Source organism: Thamnophis sirtalis, unplaced genomic scaffold (assembly GCF_051295495.1).
Source record: "Thamnophis sirtalis isolate CommonGarterSnake01/CBP01778 unplaced genomic scaffold, rThaSir2_p1.2 scaffold_4, whole genome shotgun sequence".
Lineage (NCBI taxonomy): Eukaryota > Metazoa > Chordata > Lepidosauria > Squamata > Natricidae > Thamnophis > Thamnophis sirtalis.
The window spans coordinates 104,444,017-104,466,004 of NW_028261384.1; the positions used below are offsets into that span (position 1 = coordinate 104,444,017).

Genomic DNA, 21,988 nt, shown 5'->3' on the forward strand with positions numbered 1-21,988 from the left:
CTCAGACTGTGACTTCATGTAAATTTTATTCATTCCCTCCCACCCAATAGTTCTTCCCAACGTCCCACAGCTACCACTTCTTTAAAATTTGCAACAATTTTATCTTTTTTTTTTGTTCTGCTCTATATTGTATTTCAATAACAAGTTGTAATATGGCCTCATAACTGATCTTGATTTTATGCAATAATGCTGCAAACTTTCTCAAATACCCCCTTTCTTTCTGAGATCACACTTTAGTTTTCCAACTATTTACAAATACATTAACCACAGTAGATTCCTATTTTTGTTAAGCAAACAGAAGAAAAATATGCTGATGCTAACAGCTGTTCAAATATGAAATTCTTTGGAACTGGTGGCGTTCCCTTTACTAGAAGTTTTGTAGAAAAGCAGGGTGGAGACATCAGCACTAGGGAAATAATAGATTGCCACTCTCGTCAAAAGGTTCGAATTTATCACCTATCAAGTCCCTTCCAACTCTAATGTTGCATAATTCTAGGAAGTTTAGAACCCCACGTTTGCAAATCGTTTCCCATGTTTTTGAGTAGCTCCACCAGTAACTTTTTACTTTATTTGCAAAGTAAGGCCAAGATGGGTAGAACACCCATCCCGCTTCTGGATACTGGGTATCAAATTCTACCAATGACCACCAGAGGGCAGGCTGGCTCCCCGGTTCATCTCCATCCTTCCCAGCCCCCTTGCTCCTGCCTCTCTCGCCCACCCTCACCCCCCGCCCTCCGCTCAGCTGAGCTTTGACAGTTCCGTGCTGCACCAGCAACCTCCAAATGCTGGGTTTTGAAGCAGACAAGTTTCCGCCACCGAGCAGGAATCTTCCGGGAGCCACTCATCCCACGCCGTCGGCAGCCGAACGGAGGTGGTGGCTGCAGAGGGGAAAGAGAAACGGCCCGGGTGGAAACTGCTCGCCAGGCGCACCAGAAAGTTCGTGCCAAGGAAAAGTGGTGCAGTGGAGTGATGGGTTACCCCGAATCGCGGAAGCTTTCCTGGGGAGCATTGGTGCTGCTCTGGCTTCTGCAGGAGGAGGCGGTAGGATCGTCCTTCCCGAAAAGGAAAGGAGCAGGTACCGTCCGCATCTTCCACGGGGCGAGTGAGGAGAGAATGGACGAGAAGCGGGCGGCGGGTTGGAAGTGCCTGTTGTCCAGCGAACCCGAGGAAAGGCAGCTGTGAGAAGTATCCACTCACCAAAATTGGGGTGTGAGATGAAGGGGGCAAGGAGGGAAGGTGAAGACAGGTGTGGATACAGGGATCAAGTATGAGCCAGTCCATACAACAATGGGGATAAGGTACAACATGTGCAGAATGGTGTGTAAAATACACTGTAACTCTGCTAGGGCACCAAGATTACAAAAATGAAATGGCATTTTCACAGAAAAGCACAAAGCGATACCTGCCAAACAGCAGCATTATATATAGATTTCTGAATGCATCAAAGTATTGGTCCACAAAACCCTCCAGTCACTTACAAATGCATGGAAGACTGTTTCTCCAATGATTCATTGTGGCAATGAAAATACACAAATGCATGGTGAATGTGAAGAGTTGTGGGTGACAATTCATATAGTGCTTCTAGTTACTGTTTATATTTGTTAGTATGGAATTAACCCAACTTTTTGCGTTCACATGAACCAGAAGTAACATTTGGACTATGTCACAAAGCAGCCAGTCAATTTCTGACATAATCTTGGGTAAATTTAGTTATTGTGCTTATAGTTTATGTTTGTGTGTGTGTATATATATATATATGAAAATATGTATCATATTACATAACCAGATGCATCCAGTGAGCATACATTCGAACATGTGTTCCTTGTGAACTTAGTTCACCACACTGTAATTATACACTTCATATAATCTTCTCTTTAGAATAGATCACATGTTTGTGAGAAACTGTTTCCATATATTTAACAGAGTTGCTGATTTTGTATTATGCCAATTGGCTTGCAAAATCACAGATCTACTTTCCCAGTGGTTGTGTTGTGTCTCATTTTTAAACAAGGCTCCAACATTAAATACAATGAGTCCAAGCAGAAATGAATTGGGTAGATATATGCTCATATGGATGAGAGCATGCATAGGGACTGAGGATCTTCTCCTGTGTTGCTTCCAAATCATGAAAACCATTCCGTTTAAAAAGGTTCTGTTTTTAGGGAAGAAGCCATATGTACCACTTTGGCTGGTTATTTCTGTTGTTTGTTTAGATCAATTTTATATGCCAATTATCTCACAGTCCAAGGTGATAGTAAGTAGCTGTATATTTCAGTTTCATTTTATTATAATCTATCACTTGCCTTGAGCAAAAGATGAGTTAATGCATATGATAACAATTAGGAAGATAATGAGTTTCAATGGCTTTAAAAATGAACTATAGATGATAACTGTGTCCACTAGAGTCCTAGTGGACAACCATTTAAATATGAGCCAGCAGCTGCCAAAAAAGTTCTAGGCTGCATAAACAGAGGGATAGAATCAAGATCAAGTGAAGTGTTAATACCTCTTTATAATGTCTTGGCAAGGAAACACACTTGGAAAACTGCATCCAGTTTTGGTTGCCACAATGTAAAAAACATGTTGAGACTCTAGAACTGGGGTATCAAACTCCTGTTATCAGGGAGCTTCATGTGATGTATCAGGACTTTCCTGCCCTTCATTAAACTGGGCATGGGTGTGGCCAGCATGTGACTCATCCCACCCACAGGCCGCACATTTGACAGCCCTGCTCTAGAAAGAGTGCAGAGAAGAGCAACAAAGATGATTAGGGGACTGGAGGCTAAAACATATGAGGAACGGTTGCAGGAAATGGGTATGTCTAATTTAATGAAAAGAAGGACTAGGGGATACATAATAGCAGTGTTCCAATATCTCAGGAGTTGCCACAAAGAAGAGGGAGTCAACCTATTCTCCAAGGCACCTGAGGGTAGAAGAAGAAGCAATGGGTGGAAACTAATCAAGGAGAGAAGCAACCTAGAACTAAGGAGAAGTTTCCTGACAGTTAGAACAATTAATTAATGGAACAACTTGCCTCCAGCAGTTGTGAATACTCCAACACTGGAAGTTTTTAAGAAGAGATTGGACAATCATTTGTCTGAAATGGTATGGGATTTCCTGCTAAGGAGGGAGTTGGACTAGAAGACCTCCAAGGTCTCTTCAAACTCTGTTATTCAATTTTATTCATTCTATTTTATTAAATTGGATGCAATCTTGAAGGCTATTTAATCCAATGAAAGAAATTCATAGGTAGAATATTCATAACAGATGGCTACCCAGTCTATGTCTGAAAACCTCTATCAAGGGAGGACAAATTACCTCTTCCTTTTAGGTCACTGCATTTTTTCATGAATTTTTCTTACTATCATAAACTTTTGCGCAAAATGCAAGTTTATCCTTCTTGTTAAGCCTTGGGAACTCGTCCTGTGTCTTCTTCTTATCTATAGTTCATAAGTCTCACTAGCTACTTGGCTCAACTGCACTTGTTTTAGTTATTCTAATCCAAGATCATCCTTTCCCCACCCAAGAATGCTAAAGGTACAGGATATGATGTCTCTGGAAAAGGAATGGTTGTTTTGGCAAAGTGAAATTGTTAGGTCAGCTACAGAATTCCTCTAAATCAGTCCTTTATTAACTTGGTGTACTCCAGATGTGTTGGCTAGGCATTCTGGGAATGCAACACATCTGGAAGCAGCTGATACGAATATCAGTTGCAGAAGATGGGGAGAAACAAGTATTTTAGAAAAAGGCCAAGCAACCCACAGCCAGTTCAACATTGCTAAACTACTTTCCCGGAATCCCTCATGGCTGGCCGTGCTTTGTAGGAATATTGGGAATTGTCATCCAGTAGCCTCAGAAGTACCACAAGTTGCCTAGCACTGGTTCAGACCTTAAGAATGGGATTATGTCATCCACATCAACTCGCAGGGAAATCTTATCTTCAATGGGTGTAAGCAATAAGACTAAAAAGGCTCTGAATTTTTTTTTGCACCATGTTGATGAGAATCAAACTGATGTATAGGATATAAGAATATCGAAGAACATCTGTCATGAATAACGAGACTTATTTTTTATGGTTGAGTATATATTGAGGATCCTGAAATTTTAGAATTTGAAAAACCTTTGGAGATTATCCGATTCCCCTTCTTGCTTAGCAGTGACTTTCAAAGACAAGATGAAATTGAAGCACAGGTGGAAAACCAGATCCTGCCCAAAGGCAGAATTGTCTCCAGGCTTCCTTCTGCAAGCTAAGGGATTTTATGGCATCAGGACCAAACCCCCACCCCTTGCCCTTCCTTTTGATGCTGTTCATTTCTTATGGAGGAGCTGTAGAGGAGGGTAGACTTAGCCTATCCTTTCCCTTTCCTGAAGGAAAGAAATTTTCCTTGGGAAAAGTGCCTACCCTGAGCTTCTCTCTGGAATTAACACAGCCTGTTCCGTTCCTTGATCAAAGGGATGATAGCAGAGGTGGTATTCAGCAGGTTCTGACCAGTTCTGGAGAACCAGTAGGTGAAATTTTGAGTAGTTCGGAGAACCGGTAAATACCACCTCTGACTGCCCCCGCCCCCATCTATTCTCTGCCTCCCCAGTCCCAACTGATTGGGAGGGAATGGGGATTTTGCAGTAACCTTCCCTTGGAGTGGGGAGGGAATGGAGATTTTACAGTATCCTTCTCCTGCCATGCCCATCAAGCCAAGCCACACCCACCAAGCCACACCCACAAAACTGGTAGTAAAAAAAATTGAATCCCACCAATGGGTGATAGGGGCAGGGATTGCTTGGGGGAAACAGCTACTGACCAGAAGATGGAATCCTCTGGGGGAAACAGTTTGGGAAAGGAACTTAAATGAATCTTACGGTGGGACTGGGATGAGATTACCAAAATGAAACACTTGGACAGATTTGGGCTACTCCTGAATTATAGTTTACCTGACAGAGGAGGCTGTTCTCTTCAAGTGTTTCCAAAAAGTAAGAGCCTGCTACTTTCAGATAAAGTCTTTATCCCATGATCAAACACTTTTATTATTAGGAAGTAGTCTGTCTATGTGTTGCTAAATTTGCTCTCTTTGTATTTTCGTCACTTAATTGTCTTGAATAGGAATGGATGATTGATGATGTATTGGGAAATTTTTCATTTAGAGCCCTGGGTGACATCTGTCAAGTATCTTGTCACTTTCTCTTCTCAGCCTGTCCAGTTGAAGTTCTGGCCTCATTTTGTCCATCTGTTTCTTCATTTCACTTCAATGGAAACTGTAAAGATTTTAGAATATTTTATGTAAATCATCGGGTGTGAATTCCCCTTGAAGGGATTGGAACAAATAAGATTGGCATGTAATCTTTGGCTGAAGAATTAGCTGGGTGGTATATTCTTGCAAGAATGTATTCTACTTGCAAGAGTCCTTCAGTTCAGTTCTTCTTGTTTGGGATGTTACCTGTGGCAGGTAATCATAAAAAACAAAACTCAAATCAGACATGTAGAATATAGTCACCAGAATGGCATAGTTGATATGATACGATAAGGCTCAATTCTAAGAGAGCCATTTATGCATTACCCCAAATAACTTAATTTGTAGATTTAAAAATATGGTTATGATATAACACATAAGATGATAGTTCATTCTGCTATTGCTCCTCAAGCAACAGAGATTTAGAGAATGGTTTTCTTGGATTCTTGTTCTAAGAGAGATCCATCAAAATTAGTAGCTATTTCTAAGCAAGCCCTACATGAATTTCTCTAATGTAATTTTATAGTAAATGTAATAAAGATTATAATTACAACCATAAAAACTAATACAAAAAATTAAGTGTAGAAGGTGCAGAAAAGAATGAAAAAATAGGGAAAATAGAAATAGAAAAGCAAGGAAAAAATACATATAGTAAACAAAAAGCTATATTTATTTATTTATCAGCACAAATACAACACACACACACACACACACACACACACACACACACACACACACATATTTAAAGTCACAACCCCTGGTATGCCCAAATATGGGCGGAAGTTCACTGCTTCCATTCTCTGACCACCGGCTTGTCACAAGAGACCATCCAGAAACCCAATATTTTTACTGTTGCCTTTGTTACATTTGTGTTGTATTTGTGCTGTATTTGTCCTTTATTTATTTATCAGCACAAATACAACATATATATGTGTGTGTGTGTATACCCAGCTCAGAAGGATGGAAGACTGAGTCAACCTTGAGCTGGTGAGAATCGAACTGCCAAATTGCTGGCAGCCGGCAGTCAACAGAAGTATCCTGCAGTACTGCATTCTAACCACTGTGCTACCATGACTCTTTAGGTCATGATTATTCCCTGAGCTCTAAACCTGCCAAAGAAGCAGCTGTCTGGAGGGCTTATAGCCATCTCAAGTCCTCTCCTTGTCCAGAGAGGAATTATCAAAAAGCTGGTTTACTCACTACCTCTTTGTTCCACTGTGGACACCAAGTCTACTTTTTATGGAACTATCTTCAGTCTGCCATCTCTTTCCTAGATTCCTGTAGTCTAAATTAGGGATCTCCAGCCTTGTCAACTTTAAGAGTTGTGGAGGAAAGCTGGCTGAGGAATTCTGGGAGTTGAAGTCCACGAGTCTTAAAGTTGACAAGGTTGGAGACCTCTGGTCTAAATTGATGCTATCTTCTACATTAGTAGCAGCAAATTCCATTGTATGGGGGAGGGGGAAGACATTTGTGCAATATTGAGAATCATGGAAAAGTTTAATGTAGAAATAGGAAATATATAAATTCCCTAAGACCCTCATCAAATCCCATGACAATAAATTTACTTTAAAAGGCACTTCTCTTTGATGGTACCAAATCTCCCTGTGTTTAATTTCACTGACTCCCCCACTGCATTTTAATAGCTCTAACAATGGAAAATGTCTATCCATGTTTTCTATGGCATGAACATGTAATGTAAGAATTCTTACCCTTTTTAAGCTGAAAAACTTCCAAAAGCTGTGCCTATATGAGCATATTCTATTTCCTTAAGGATTTTTAAACTCTTTTTTCTAGTTGGCATTTGATTTCTTTTCAAATCAATTGTAATGCAGTCCCATACAAGATTGATATTTTTCCTGACTTATACATTTGTTTTCAACTAACCTCATTGATATTAGAACAAGGCCACAGCAAGAAGAGACAAAGAAAGCACTATTTTAAAACCAAAACAGAGAGTCAACTTTAATATGTCTCATCCATGGGCTGAGGATGAGAGAATATGGAGTTACAGAGCATATTTATACTGCACTGAGGGTGTGTGTCAGGATGAGCCTAGACATTATTTCCCTCTCTATCTAGTTGTGCTACAAGCCTGCCCTGACAATTTCCTTTTCTTCTCCATGACACAGAATTCATCGTTTTCATAGTTTAATGGAAAGAAGGACTAAGGATGACATGATAGCAGTGTTCCACTATCTCAGGGGTTGCCACAGAAAAGAGGGAGTCAAGCTATTCTCCAAAGCACCTGAGGGCAGGACAAGAAGCAATGGGTGGAAACTAACCAAGGAACTAAGATTAATGTAGAACTAAGGAGAAACTTCCCAACAGTTAAAACAATGAATCAATGGAATGACTTGCTTCTCGAAGTTGTGATTGCTCCAACCTTGGAAGTTTTTAAGAAGATTTAGGGCAACTATTTGTCTGACATAGTTATAAGGTCTCCTAGTTGAACCAGGGGTTGGATTAAAAGACCTCCAAGGTCCCATCCAATTCTGTTATTCTCTTTAAACCATGGCCAATACCATCTTTAACAGCAATAGGGCTAAATTACTGTAATAAACTCCCTTTTTGAGGGGGAGCCTCAAGCTGAATAACATCTGTTAGGTTTCCCTATTCAATACTTTGGAGGGAGCAGAAGTATTAGGATTTAAAAAAAAAAAAAAAACCAGCCAATTCCATGCCAATCTAGTTTTCTGCTGCATCGAAAGAAGATTGGAAAGGACTTTAGTCTCACAGTGCTATAGGAATCTTCCAGAAGCCCATTTTTCAATATGTGCTGTGGAAGTTTATTTTGTCTTTAATAACACTTTCTACTAATTTCTCCAGAAGAAATGCTAAAATAAGATGGTCTGTGATTTTCTCCTTTCCACTTCAACAGGTCTTTAAAAAAAAAAAAACCTGGAGTTACAATGGCCAAAATATACAAGTCCTCAGGAATGGATGTTGATTCTAGGGATAACTTGCATATTTTCACCAATATGACATTTGAGTTCTTCAAGAACCCACAACCTGATACCCTGTGGAATCAGGGAATCAAATAACTGCCTTCAAATATAGAAATTTTGCCACCCTCATCTCGGCTTTGCCATAAACTCTGTAGGTTTGCCACTCCCTGTGGAACTCAAACCCTTCGTCTCTCTGACAAGAGATAGTAATACAGGCTATCTTGCAAAAATTTGATAAGGAGCACAGTTAAATAAATTATAGGAATCCCTTTAAATATCTGAAAGGACTGTGTAAAAGCTCAGAATTATGAATAGTGTTTTGTGTGATTAAGAACTAACGTCAGTTTTAAAAAATGAAGCAATTCTTCTCATTTCTTATTACAATAAATCATTATTGTGAAACTATGTTTAAAAGGCAAGAAAGAAGTCTTTCAAAAATACATGGAAAGAGACCTATGGGGATGAAGAGATTAACAATTATTTATTTAATTAAAGCAGTTCTGTGTTTCTTCCCATTTAAGGCAGTATACAATTACATTTATACTTAAAATCAATAAACAATAAAACTATACTATTGAGTTGTTTTTAATAAAGATACAAACAAAATGAAAACAAGCAGATAAATACTGAAACAATGCAAGAAAGTACAAAAAAACCCTGCCAACAAAAATGCGTTTGGTCAAGGCTATAGCTTTCTCAGTGGCAATGTATGGTTGTGAAAGTTGGATCATAAGAAAGGCTGAGCACCAAAGAATTGAGGCCTTTGAACTATGGTGCTGGAGAAGACTCTTGCGAGTCCCTTGGTCTGGAAGGTGATCAAATGGTCAGTCCTAGAGGTGATCAACCCTGACTGCTCTTTAGAAGGCCAGATCCTGAAGATGAAGCTCAAATACTTTGGCCACCTAATGGGAAGGAAGGACTCACTGGAGAAGAGCCTGATGCTGGGAAAGACTGAGGGCAAAAGAAGAAGGGGACGGCAGAGAATGAGGTGGCTAGATGGAGTCACAGAAGCAGCAGGCATGAGTTTAAATGGACTCCAAAGGATGGCAGAGGATAGGAAGGCCTGGAGGAACGTTGCCCATAGGGTTGCAATGGGTCGGACATGACTTTGCAACTAACAACAACAACAACAACAAGCTATAACAAAATTCAAAACCGCAACAGGATTAATAGGACAGGGGAAATGAACATGGACTTGCCTGGTGCTGCAGAGAGAGTAAGGTTGCTTGATACCAGCACCTCGTACTTTGGAAGACATTCCAAAATCAAGGGCCACCACAAAAAAGTCCATTTTCCGGTAGCCAATTGCCACATTTTAGCATCAAGGGATGCCCAGAAAGGGCATTCTGAAGATGATGTTAGCTATGGATAGTGACCAGGTAAGAAAAGGCATTCCTTCAGATACTTTTTTCCCAAGTTATGAAGGGCATTATAGATTAAAATCAGCACTTTGCATTGGAAACCAATTGATAACCAGTGGATCATTAAAAACTGGGGTCATATAGTCACATTGTCCAGCCTTAGTCAGTATTCTTGCTTTAACATTTTGTACTATTTCCAAACAATTTTCAGAGGAAGCACAACAAAAGAAGCTATAGAGTACTCCAAGGAGGAAATAAACGATACCTTAGGGTATCTGTTCAAATACTCTTGAATCATAGCTTGTGCTCTGAATATTAATAAAATACTTCATATTTGGAATTTCACACTTGGAATGACTTTCCTCCAGAATTTGAACTTTCAATACTGGAGGTTTTTAAGAAGAGATTGGACAGCCATTTGTCCAGAAGCGTATGGGGTCTCCTGCTTATGCAGGGGGTTGGACTAGAAGACCTTCAAGGTCCCTTCAGTTATTCCATTCTGTTATATTGCGGAGGCCATTTGTGTCTCTAATGAAAAGGATGGATCCAGAAGCAATATCAGGCTACAGAGTTAATTCTTTAAGGGAAATTTAGTATCATTTTAAAAGGGATGAACTCCACTTAATTAGGCAGACTGATCTTCTGTTAACAGCACTTCTATCTTGTCTGGGTTCATCTTCAGCTATTTATTTATTTATTTAGCCTTCATCCAGACCATCATTGCAAGTGGCATGGATTCAGCAATTCTATTACCTCATCTGGATCTAATGAAAAGGAAAGAGAGAATTGAGTGTCACCAATGAATCACTGATATACATTGTATCGCTGATATATCTACACTGATATACATTGTATCTCTGATATATGTACAAAGCTTAGGAAAGGTTCCTCAAGAGGATGAAGTAGTACAGGAGAAGATCATTTTTCTCTTTCCCATCAACTCCACATAATGGGTTCAATAGCAAACACTTATTAGCATTCAACCAGATCAGTGGCGGGATTCAGCCAGTTCGCACCTATTCGGGAGAACCAGTTGTTAACTATATAAGCAGTTTGGAGAATCGGTTGTTGGGAGAAATCTCATTTTGGTTTTTTTCCACTTTACAGGGCTAATCCTGTAAGGCAGGCAGGAAGGAAACATTCTGGTGTTGTTTCTAGCCTAATCTTTATTGCTGCTCTGCCTACAGAAACTGCCTCCCCATTTAACCCTTATTATATTGTAACAGCTAAGGCAAAGCGCCCATCGACCTGAGTGATGTTGAGTTGCCCACGCCCACACGCCCATACAACCATAGAGCCATGCCTACCCAACTGATCATTAGGACAGAAACCCGGTTGTTAAGTTATTTGAATCCCACCACTAAACCAGATGTCATATGAGGTTTTCTCCACCTGCATTCTATCGCCTTGTGACGTCATTGTTCTATTGGCCTCAGCTGAGACGGGTATCAAAGACCTAAATAGGCTTTGCAGTGTAGGAGAGGAGCTTAGGAGATACTATATCATAATTGTAAAGTAGTGTTTCTATCTCCAACCACTGTGCTGAAGTGAAAGTAAACTCCATTGATTGGTCCAGGTTTAAATGGCTGGTGGGCTAGATCGTGGTGATGTCATGAAAGCTTCGTGCTATTGGTCAGCCCTTCCTTAATCCAATATCTTCCAAATATGTTGGGTGGGCATAAGGGCCACCGCAGTTGGACATATCAAAAGAGCATAAATTTTCCAAAAAATTATTTAATTACATTTTAATTTCATTTCATTTCATTATCTGCAGACCCTCACATCTCTGGACATAAACTGGTTCAACTCCTCCTCTTGGGATGCTACTATAGGGCATTTCATGCCAAACCAACTAGGCACAAAGGCAGTTTTTTTCCTCCCAGTGCCATCACTCTGCTAAACACTTAATTCACACAGCACTGCTTTATGCTTAATGATATTTACCCATGTAATAGGGCTGTATTGCTATTATACTTCTCATCTTCCCTACTGCCTTCCCCTATTGGGATTCCCCTATGGGATATGACTGTATCCCATTGTTTGTATGTACATTGAAAAAGCGCATGCACCGGAGACAAATTCCTTGTGTGTCTGGTCACACTTGGCCAATAAAGAATGTTCTGTTCTGTTATTGGAAGTTTACATAGCTGCTTGATGGGACGGCTGATAGAGAGTTGGGTCTTCCTGAGTTGAAGATGAAATAAGATTTATGGAAATTGCTTGTTTGTGTCTCTATTTCCCTGAGTCATAGTATAACAGGACCTCAGTTGATCAGATCAAACACTCATTCCCTTCTACATTCTGTACCCACAGCGGTCGACTGGATTCTTTGGAAAAACCCACAAGCCAGGCATGAATGTAATAGCCTCCTCCAGATCCATCTTTCTCAGAAAATTAACATTTACGGAAGTCTCAAGATCACATCCAGTTAATGTTATAAGAAGCCTGAACCTATTCAAATATACAAAAAAAATATTTCCTAGATAAATCACCTAAAAACACTTTGCAATATCCTAAACTGATCCAAACCTCTGTTGGCCTCTTCCCCAATCTCAGCTAGAAAACCATGTAAACAGGAAAAATCAGCAATGCTTGGCCGGCAGGATGGACTCTTACAGCCTTTCCAGTATTTGCTTGATTCATAAAGTGTCTCAACTCAATATTTTCATGCCAGGAAATTACAGGGAAAGCAGCCAAACCATAGACTGACTGCGCCAAGTAATAGTTTCTGCTCGGATACTCTATACACAAGGGAAAGAAAGATGAAGAGAACAATGAAACTTTAACCTGACACTGATGAAAATGAAGGCTGCCTTTGACACTCATCTTTTCAGTACCTTCTAGATTTTTTGTGTGAAAAGTGTGATACATTACTTGCAGTGGATCTGTACTGGAATTATTCCATCACAGTGACAACTGCTTCACTTATGGATGAAATGACACACAATCAGCTAGTTTTTCCTTATGCTTTCTGCTTTTAGGGCAGTTTGGGGAGGGGGGATATAATTGCACGCATGAGGCTGAGTACAATATGTCTCAAAGTTAAAATGCATCAGTTTTACACATAGGAATTTATTAAAGCAAGATGCATGTCAGTTATATAAGCAGGGAAAATCAAACTGCTGAATTTCCTTCCAGGTTATGAAACTGACTAAGGGATTATGAAATTGACTACAGGGAGGCTGGCCCAGATCTCTGTTTCCCAAAGGGACTGATGGACAGGGAAGGGTTTATTTTCCAAAATCAGTCCAATATACAGAAACGAAGGAATGGTGGCTTGAAACGTGGTGTATTCTTAAAATAAAATTGGACTAATAAACACAGAAGCAACTGCATCTGAAAAGCTATTGACTGCCAAAGCATACAATCTTTCTAGCGCATTTTACTTCGCTCATTTGTACAGATTTTACAAGGTGCGTGCCTGAAGCTCATATTTTAACACAATGGATATTGTGATTTGTCATTTATCTGCTGAGCAGCATCAGCTACATTTTGGAAAAGTAACAGAACCAATGGGATCTGTGGTAAATCCTTCCTGTGTTTCCTTTCCCTTTTTCCTCCTCTTCCTCCACTAATACCATCTCTGCTATTACCACTACTATCACTATTACCACCACCATTACTACTACTACTACTACCACCACATCCTGGGTTTACTCATACTCTTTTGGAGGATAGCTCATGACTGGGAATAAGAAAATTACACTGGTCTATTTTATGAGATGTTATTGAGGAACACAAAATCTCCCCATTAATACACAGAACTAGGTTGACATCTGCTTCTCCAGAGCCACTTGGTATCCACTATTAGATATTCTATCTAGATGAAAGTCATACTAATTGAGAACCTTTCTCATTCGCTATAAGCAAAGGTTCATTCACTCTCAGTCCAACCCACCTCATAGGGTTGTTGTTCTTGAGAAAATAGGAGGAGGAAAATGTGTTGGATATGTTTGCTGCCTTGAGGTATTTGTAATACAAATAAAGATGGGGTATAAATAAGTAAACAAACGAACAAATGCTGCCTGTAATTATTCCCCTTCTTCCTTTAAAACAGGGGTGTCAAACTCGATTTCATTGAGGACTGTATCAGGGTTGTGTTTGACATTGGGGTGGGGATGGCCAGTGTGGGCATGGCTAGCTCAATGTCATTCCTGTCAGGGGCGCCTGTAGTAGCCTGTACTCTGCCAGCGAAAACAGACTCCCGAGCTCAGACAGAGCTCTGTTTTCACTGGGAGAGGGTTGCAAGAGACCGTGGTAGCAGAAAATGGAGCTTGGGAGCCCGTTTTCGCTGGCAGAAGCACTGCAGGCCAGTCCTTCGCTGTTTCCAGGGTGGCCCCGTGGGCCGTATCTAAGTATTCTGTGGGCCGGATCCGGCCCCCTGGCCTTGAGTTTGACACCCCTGCTTTAAAATGTTGAATGATTAAAGATTTCTTTAAAATAATTCAATTATTAGAATTCTCCAGAAGCTAACTTATATAACATTGACACATGCAAATAGCAAACTTATGAAAAGATACCTGATGCGTGCAAACCATTTAAATCTACATAACGTATCCTGAATTTTTATTTGCTCATATAAGGATGGTCTTTGATAAAGGATGTGCAGTTTCATTAATTAATACTATCGCCAGTATTCCAACTCAAAATTAATTAACTGTACAGAAATAGTGGTTAAAAGTGAAGAACCGTGGATGAAATTATGTTCTGCTTTCTGAGAATGTTTCCAGAGCAGGCTTTTATTGCACAATTATCCTGCCTCATCCATGGAAAGTCAAGGAGGCAGTCAACCCTACTATTATTCCCTTGTCAGTCATCTCAAATAGCAGATCTTGAGCATCATAAAGGGGCATGTGTTTAATTTAATCGATTTTTAAAATTTATTTATATGGCCAAGAAGAAGGGATTTACAACCTCAAATGCCCTTGGGAAGATCAGAAACATATTTCCAGCTCCAAACTAAACATGAAAATATCCTGAGCTAGCTGTTAGCGGGGTAAGTGGGGTGAAGATGCTAAAGTAACTCTTTAACATCTTTTAATTGTGCTAGGATTTTAAAATTTAAGGCCCATGGGCCGCATGCAACCTGCAAGGATGCTTTAAGGAAAGAGTAAACCTTGACTGGCATGCATCTTTTAGTTCAATCTATCCCTGGCATTGCCCTCTGCCCAATTTGATATTGATAAATGAGGAAAGACCAAATTAATTAGATGGATTAATGAGGACAAGGGGAGGAGGGAAAAGAAGAGTACTTTCACTGGATGCACAACAAGGAAATTGGGATGGCATTTTGCCAATCTCAGCCAGATGTTCACTGGGGCTGTCGCTCTAATGGTATGTGGGAATTACTTTGGGAGACAGAAGGAAGAATCACAGATGAGGCAAAAGTCGAATAAGAGGAACCCACAGAAGGAGTAGGAGGATGGCAAATATATCTTATAAGGGACCCTCCCCATAGTTTCTTGAATTGTAAAGGCGAGGAGGGAGGGATGTACTTTAGACATGCAAGATTCTATTAATGTAATCTTGGAGTAACACCAGAGCTCCTACCCCTGAGTGTACTTTTTGACTATACTGTACTGTTGCAATTCAATAATTTCACTGTGGACCCCGAGGCCTCTGGTTCTAATCATATCTCACTGTGTCAAAAGTGTGAAAGCAATTTATTTTCTGTCAAATTCAGAATAATAGAATAGGATTGTACAGAAAGCGAAAATCCAGATTTACAAACAGTGTTTAAAAATGGTACATGAAAACGCCCTCTCTGTTTGTCTTCCATCATACTTTCCACTCTAAGCTGAGGAGAAAGTGTGTCTCTGTGCCTGGGGAAGAGGCCTGGGTGAGCTGCTCTCCTAATCTCATATTAAGGTTCTATGACAGCTAGAGTCACAACTGAGGTTCATTCTCCCAATTTACCTGCTCCCCCACTGGATATATACACACATATCAACGGCATATATTCATGAGACATTCTAATGAAAAAGGCTTTCAGAACAATGTATAAAAAGAATTCAGTATTGTGACCCTCGGGCTAAGTATCTACTTTGTATAAAGCATAGAGTGATGTGACTCCTGCGCTGTCAACTGTCCTTATGGAATTATCACACAAAATTTTGAGAAAGTGCTTCTTAAAGTATCTTTATAGAGCCATGATGGCAAACCATGATGGTGGTGCCAGGCCTGCATGCCAGAGGTGGCATAAAGAGCTCTCTCTGTGGCCATGTGTGCCATCACCAGCTGTTCTTCTGGTTTTTGATGTGCGCCAGCTGATCTTCATGCATGCTGTAGCCCTGAAGATAAACTGGCTGGAGCGCATGTGCGCATCACCCCTTGCTCTTCAGGTTTCCGGCGCTTCGGCTTGTGCATGGAAACTAGAAGACCAGATTGCTGACATGCATGCGTGCACTGGCCAGCTGGTCTCAGAGTTTCTGGGACTCCAGCGCATGTGCATATGTGCATACACACACGCATGTTCCAGTTTGGGCACTCGATGCCGAAAAGGTCCACCATCGCTGTTATAGATTACAGGGTGCACAACCTGGGAGCCAAGGCCACATGAATTCCTTGTTCCCAAGAGTCTATGGTGCTCCTTCCCTTGTGCTCTTCCAAGACATCTTGACTTTTTCTTAACATGCCACTACCACCGCCACATCCTCCGTTGTTGAACCCTCTCACCTGATTTCACCCATTTATTGTATTGTGGGCTTTATCACTTCATTAAGAAGGTCTATATCTCTTGGCCTGAAAAAGTTATGTGTTCCCTTTGTAGCACAGTTATCCAAAAGTGGTGTCAGGCCTGCAGTCATATTCCTTTCTGGATCTTCGGCCTGCCACACTCTCTCTTATTTTACTATGCTGGTTCATTAGTGAGGAATTGGGTGGGGGAATAGTAAGAAGTAGGTGATGTCGTCAAAATAAAATTCCTTTGTAGAATCCAAGGCTGATTTAATTTTGGATGTTATTTGGAACGCTGACAAGTGGATTAACTGATAACAATCATATATGCTGATATACATATATTAGATTTATACTTTATACTTTTGTTTAATGAACTTCAGGTTCAGTACTTTTATGAATGTGCATGGAGAGTTGCTATCACCAACAATTTGGGATCCATAATAATTTGCTGTAAAAACACTACTTCTAGAGAGAGAGAAATCTATGTTGATTGGTGACCAAAAACCCCTCATAAGTTCAAAAATGAAATTATGATTTATAGTTTTGAGGATCAGTTGAGATATATTATAGTAAGAAAAGAGTCATAATGTAATTTTACAGACATAGGTCAATTTATAATTATTGTACTTATGCAGAAACTGCTTTTAAAGAAGATTGGAAGCTGTTTCTTTGTATTTCTTTCTTTTCCTTTCTATTTTTCTTTTCTTTTTTTTTTACACTTCTAGTTTTTTCTTTCATTTCACCTGTTTCTCATTTCTTTTCCCGCTCTATATTAGTTTGAATTAATCTAATTCTTGTGTTTAATAGAGTTGTTTTTTTTAAAAGCACAACTCTATTTTTAGATTAATACTGGTAGAGACAGCATTAAACTGGATTTCAGCTCAACATGGAAATTATATTCGTGTTAGGTCATTTTGAAATCCCTGCACCAGTTTTATGTAAGTCAAATGTCAGCCTTTCCAAGCTGTCATTTGGCTTAGTAAAATTACATACTTTTACTCCTAAAACCATTGCTATTTAAAATTTATATGAACCTAGAGATTTTGAGTTACTACTCATGTTGATTTCATTCTCAGTAAGATGCTTTTGTGTTCCCTCTATAAAACATAAATAAATAAATAAACCACCCCAAACAGGAAAGTATATGCCCAAGGCCGATTTCCAACATCTCCACTAACCCAGCATTTGTTATACCAAACATCCTTGGAAAACATCTGGCTTCCTAGGGCATTCATGCAAGCCAACCCTAAATGGAGCTTTTGTAGAGAAAGCTGGCCACATGCACACTGATACAGGCATATGTTTTTCCAGAAAGCAAGCCCAGAATAATATGGCATGGCTCAATGACATTTTTTGATTTTCTCCTTTTAGAAGATGCCTCGTTTAGAACCGCCAGATTTGGACTGTAAAAACCTGGATGGCCACTATAGTAGACAGCAATAATGTCTCTCTGCTCCCATCAGAGACATTATATTTTCTATATTTTCTCATCTGATATTATCCGGATATGACATCCCCGGATAATAAAACCAATGAGGCTTTTGAGTGCTAAAATAAGCCCTCCCCAAAATATTGCAACACAGCAGCAGCCATGAGGTAAACACGCTCGCTGCCTCCTGCACCTCAAAAATAATAAGACCTCCCCGAAAATAAGGCCAAGTGCTTATTTCCAGGGTCAAAAGAAAATAAGACCCTGTCTTATTTTCGGGGAAACACGGTAAATGGTTGCATATTGGATCTGAATCATATCAAAGCACCCTAGGAGGAATCCTACTCTCTGTTTACAGTGTAATAAGCTGTAAAAACAACACTGAGGAATAGGAGGAAGAATCTCAACCAAGACAACAACGAGATAAATGAAACTTGAGTCCAAAGCAGAAATGTAATTTGAGAAAATGTCTCAGACTTGACCATCTCTAGTTTTGTTAAAGATAAAGGCACAGAGAGGGAAGCATATTTTAGACTTGTTACTATAACCCTACCCTAATAGTAATCTAAGTATTCGTAACTTTTGTTCCTAGTCTCATCTACCTCAAAGAACTGGCAGATGGGAAAAATACTTCCTATCAAGGAAATAATCAGATAAAAGAATATATTGAGAATATAAGCCCTTTCCTAATACACACATTTAGACTCTCAAGATCCCATTACTGTAGCTGAGAAAAGAAGAATAGACCTACATGGTATTGGTTTCTTAGTTTAGTCTGTCTTCTAAGGCTGACAACCATGGAATGCAGGCCAATAGTTTTCAGAAAACTCTTACTTGCAACAAACATATTTAGTTATGCTCTAAATAAATGACTGTTTCTGGATTCAAATTCAGGTCACTCTATTACTAGGATAGTATCTCACTATTTTTAGGAAAGATGGGAAAGAGAAAACAAGGAATGCAGAATAAAGCTGAAAGCTACCCTTGGCTTTTTTATTAATTAATAACTTCCAGCATTTATAAATATATCAAGATTTATCATTTGTATGTAGATTTTACAGTGTTTATTTGGGGGGGGGGGAAGATCCTGTGCTACAAGGATCAAGACTTGGGACACTTGTTTAATGTTAACTGTGAATGTGTGTATGTGGGGGGGGGATCTATATTTTGTCAGATGCATTTCCCACTTGTCAAATTGTTTTCCACATTCTGCAAGGAGAACCTATCTCTAAAAACTATTTTCTGACTCATGTTTATCATATGTAGTTCCTGTTTCTATCTTAAGAAAAGGTAGTCAGAATATTGGATCAAAAAGAAAAATGTTCATTATGAAAATATTTCGCTATTAAAATAGCATTAAAATACACAACTGTCAGTACTTTGGGTCTTTTATCATTGGGACCTGTCATGATTTGTATAAATATTTAACTTGTTGGTAGTTTTGATTGGTTTGCCCTTTTGAATTAAGCCACTATGCTATTATCTTAGTGGCTGGATGATTTAAAGAGGATACTGGCATGAAAGAGAGGCAGGACAAAAATCACATTCCCAATAAGCTAGTAACCACAAAAACATTTTATCAAGGCCAAAAATATTAGTAACTAAAGGGATACTTCACCAACACTTATAAGTTCTAAAGAAATAAGATTATGACCTTTTCTCCACTTATGATTATGAACTTTACCCACAATATTTTTTAAATTAGTGGATCAAATCCAGACTCACTCATAGTTAATAGAATCTTTGTTGAAATAGGTGCATTTGAATCAGTGATGGGTTTCAAATTTTTTTAGAACCTCTTCTGTAGGTGTGGCCTGTTTTGTGGGAGTGGCTTGGCAGTCATGTGACTGGGTGGGAGTGGCTTGGCAGTCATGTGACTGGGTTGGCATGGCCAACTTGTAAAATGTGCTAAAACTCACTTAACAACACTCTTGCTTAGCAACCAAAATGTTGGCTTAGAAGCTCTGGCATTTGAAGCACGCAAGTCTTAAAGCTGTTAAGTTACAAGACCCTTGCACCCCTAACCCTTTAGAAAAAAATCCCCAGGGGTGTTCAAACCTGACAGCTTTAAGACTCCCAGAATTCCTCCTCCAGTCATGTTGCTGTTTTGTCGCAGCTGCTCTTTTGCCCGCCCGGACTGCCTCGTCGCTGCTCTGGCTACCTCCGTCCGGACCCAGCAGCTGCGGTGACATCATCTGCCTAGATCTGCTCCATCTTCGGTTTTTTCACCGGGGGCAGGGCTGCCACCAAACCGGCTGCTGGATTTGCCGCCCGGTGCTGAGGCTGAGGTGAAGCTGTCGAAGCTCCTACCAGCACTCCCACCTGTGGCAATGGTGGTGGAGCCTCCCCCTCCGCTTGGAGCACCTGAGCTGGGCCCCACATTACCCCCGCCTCCTCCTCCTCTTCCACCATGCTTTTGAGAAGCCATGAGGCCTTTTTTTCCTGCGGGGTGGGAGCTGGCAGCCTGTGTGGACCGAGTGCTGGTGAAGATGAGGTGGCGAATAGGAAGTGAAAGTGCTTCAATTCTTTCGGAGCAACCCCACTCAGTTAGCAATAGCAGTAGCAATAGCAGTTAGACTTATATACCGCTTCATTGGGCTTTCAGCCCTCTCTAAGCGGTTTACAGAGTCAGCATATCGCCCCCAACAATCCGGGTCCACCTTTTACCCACCTCGGAAGGATGGAAGGGTGAGTCAACCCTGAGCCGGTGAGATTTGAACAGCCAAACTGCAGAACTGCAGTCAGCTGAAGTAGCCTGCAGTGCTGCATTTAACCACTGTGCCACCTCGGCTCAGTTTCTCCTCAAGCGCCCTCTCTGTCCAGCTAAACCCAATGGGCCGCCATCGCCATTTTTGCCCCCTCCACCACCTTCCTACTGGCTCCGTGGGAAAAAGAAACTGTTGCTGCTTCATCTCTTCCTTTCTCTCCCCCCACCGCCAGAGTGCGGAAAAGAACGCGACTGGGTTTTCTTCGCTCCCACTTTGTCTTGATGACGTCACTGCAACTGTTCTTTCGCCTGCCTGGACCGGCTCGGTGCTGCCCTGGTTACCTCAGTCCATCCACGCCTGGCAGCTGCGGCGACATCATCAAGACAAAGTGACTTGGGGCTTCCGGGGTGGGACCTTGCTGATGGCGGCAGCTTAACGAGCTGCCCCCGGGTTCCTGGCCGCGTTATCTGCCTAAATACCTGGTAGATAAACTCATTCTTCAGGCAAAGAAGAGTGAGAGAGAGATCCAGCTGGTAAGAGCTTTTCTTTGAAGTTTGCAGCTTTTTTTTTTGCTGCCAATGGAAGGGGGGCCGACCGAAGGCTGAATCACATCTCCGTGCCAGGAACTTCTGCTGTAATCATTATGGTGCAAAGTAAGGAACCCCCACTTAGGACAATTTTTGATATATTTATTTGAGATTAATACAAGCAGAGTCTGTACCTGAGAACCTTATCTGCCTTTTAAAAGAAAAAAGAAAAAAAGAAAGAGCTTTCTTCGTCCACTTGGTTTCTAAAAAAATAAGCTCCTAAAATGGTGGGTGCCACATTCCTAACTGTCTGCAAAGAAAAAGATCAAAGGAACAGCCAGATAGCATTCTTTTACTAATTAGTTTCATTTCTCTGAAGAGTTCACAAGACTTTTTTCTTATCTACTTTTAAAAGCTTTAAAAGACTCCTTGTTAATATAGAGACATTCCAAACAGAGATGAATATGAACTGTTTCATTACAATGCTAATCTTTTGAAACCTGCTTTGTTACAATGCTCTTTTCTGAAACCTTTTGAAAAACCTCTAAGAACAAATAAAGGGGGGACTTAATACTTTCTTCCCTCGTAAGCTACACAACGGGCCAGCAGAGTTTGAATAATTGTTGAATAATTGTTTGAAGAAAAGATATAATGGCATCAAAATCAAATTCGGGGAGACCTCTTTTTAGGAGTACATCTCACGCACTTGGCACAAAGTTGCAGCTTCCACCCTCTACGCCCCCTACTGGAGATTTGCTAACGAAAGAACTTTTTTTTGAGACTCTTAGAGAATTTAGAGAGCAGAATTTAGAAACTCTCAGAGAATTCAGAGAGGAGATAAAGAAATTTAATGCAGACTTATATGATAAGCTTGATACTAGGATTGCCAAAACAAAGGACGATATGGTGGGACTTGTAACAGTATTGACAGAATATGTTTCTGGAATGGAAGATAAGCTAGAGGTTCTTGATGAAGCCAACACTAACTTGACATCCAAAATTGAAGTGGTGCAACAAAAAGTTGAAAACGCTGAAAAACAAATAATTATGATACACTACAAACAGATGGAGCTTGCATTAAGAGTCAGGGGGCTGCGTGAAAACGAACAGGAGAA

At 40.3% G+C, this 21,988-nt stretch overlaps 1 protein-coding gene across 2 annotated transcripts in view; it reads left to right on the forward strand.

The window, feature by feature from the left end:
- Positions 1-791: 791 nt before the first annotated feature.
- PLXDC1 (plexin domain containing 1) overlaps positions 792-21,988 on the forward strand; it is a 76,043-nt gene continuing 54,846 nt past the window's right edge. For both annotated transcript variants that reach the window (XM_014065744.2, XM_014065748.2), the window contains exon 1: positions 792-1,075. In XM_014065744.2, coding sequence (XP_013921219.1) covers positions 970-1,075 — 106 coding nt within the window. In that variant the 5' untranslated portion in view covers positions 792-969. The remainder of the gene's footprint in view (positions 1,076-21,988) is intronic.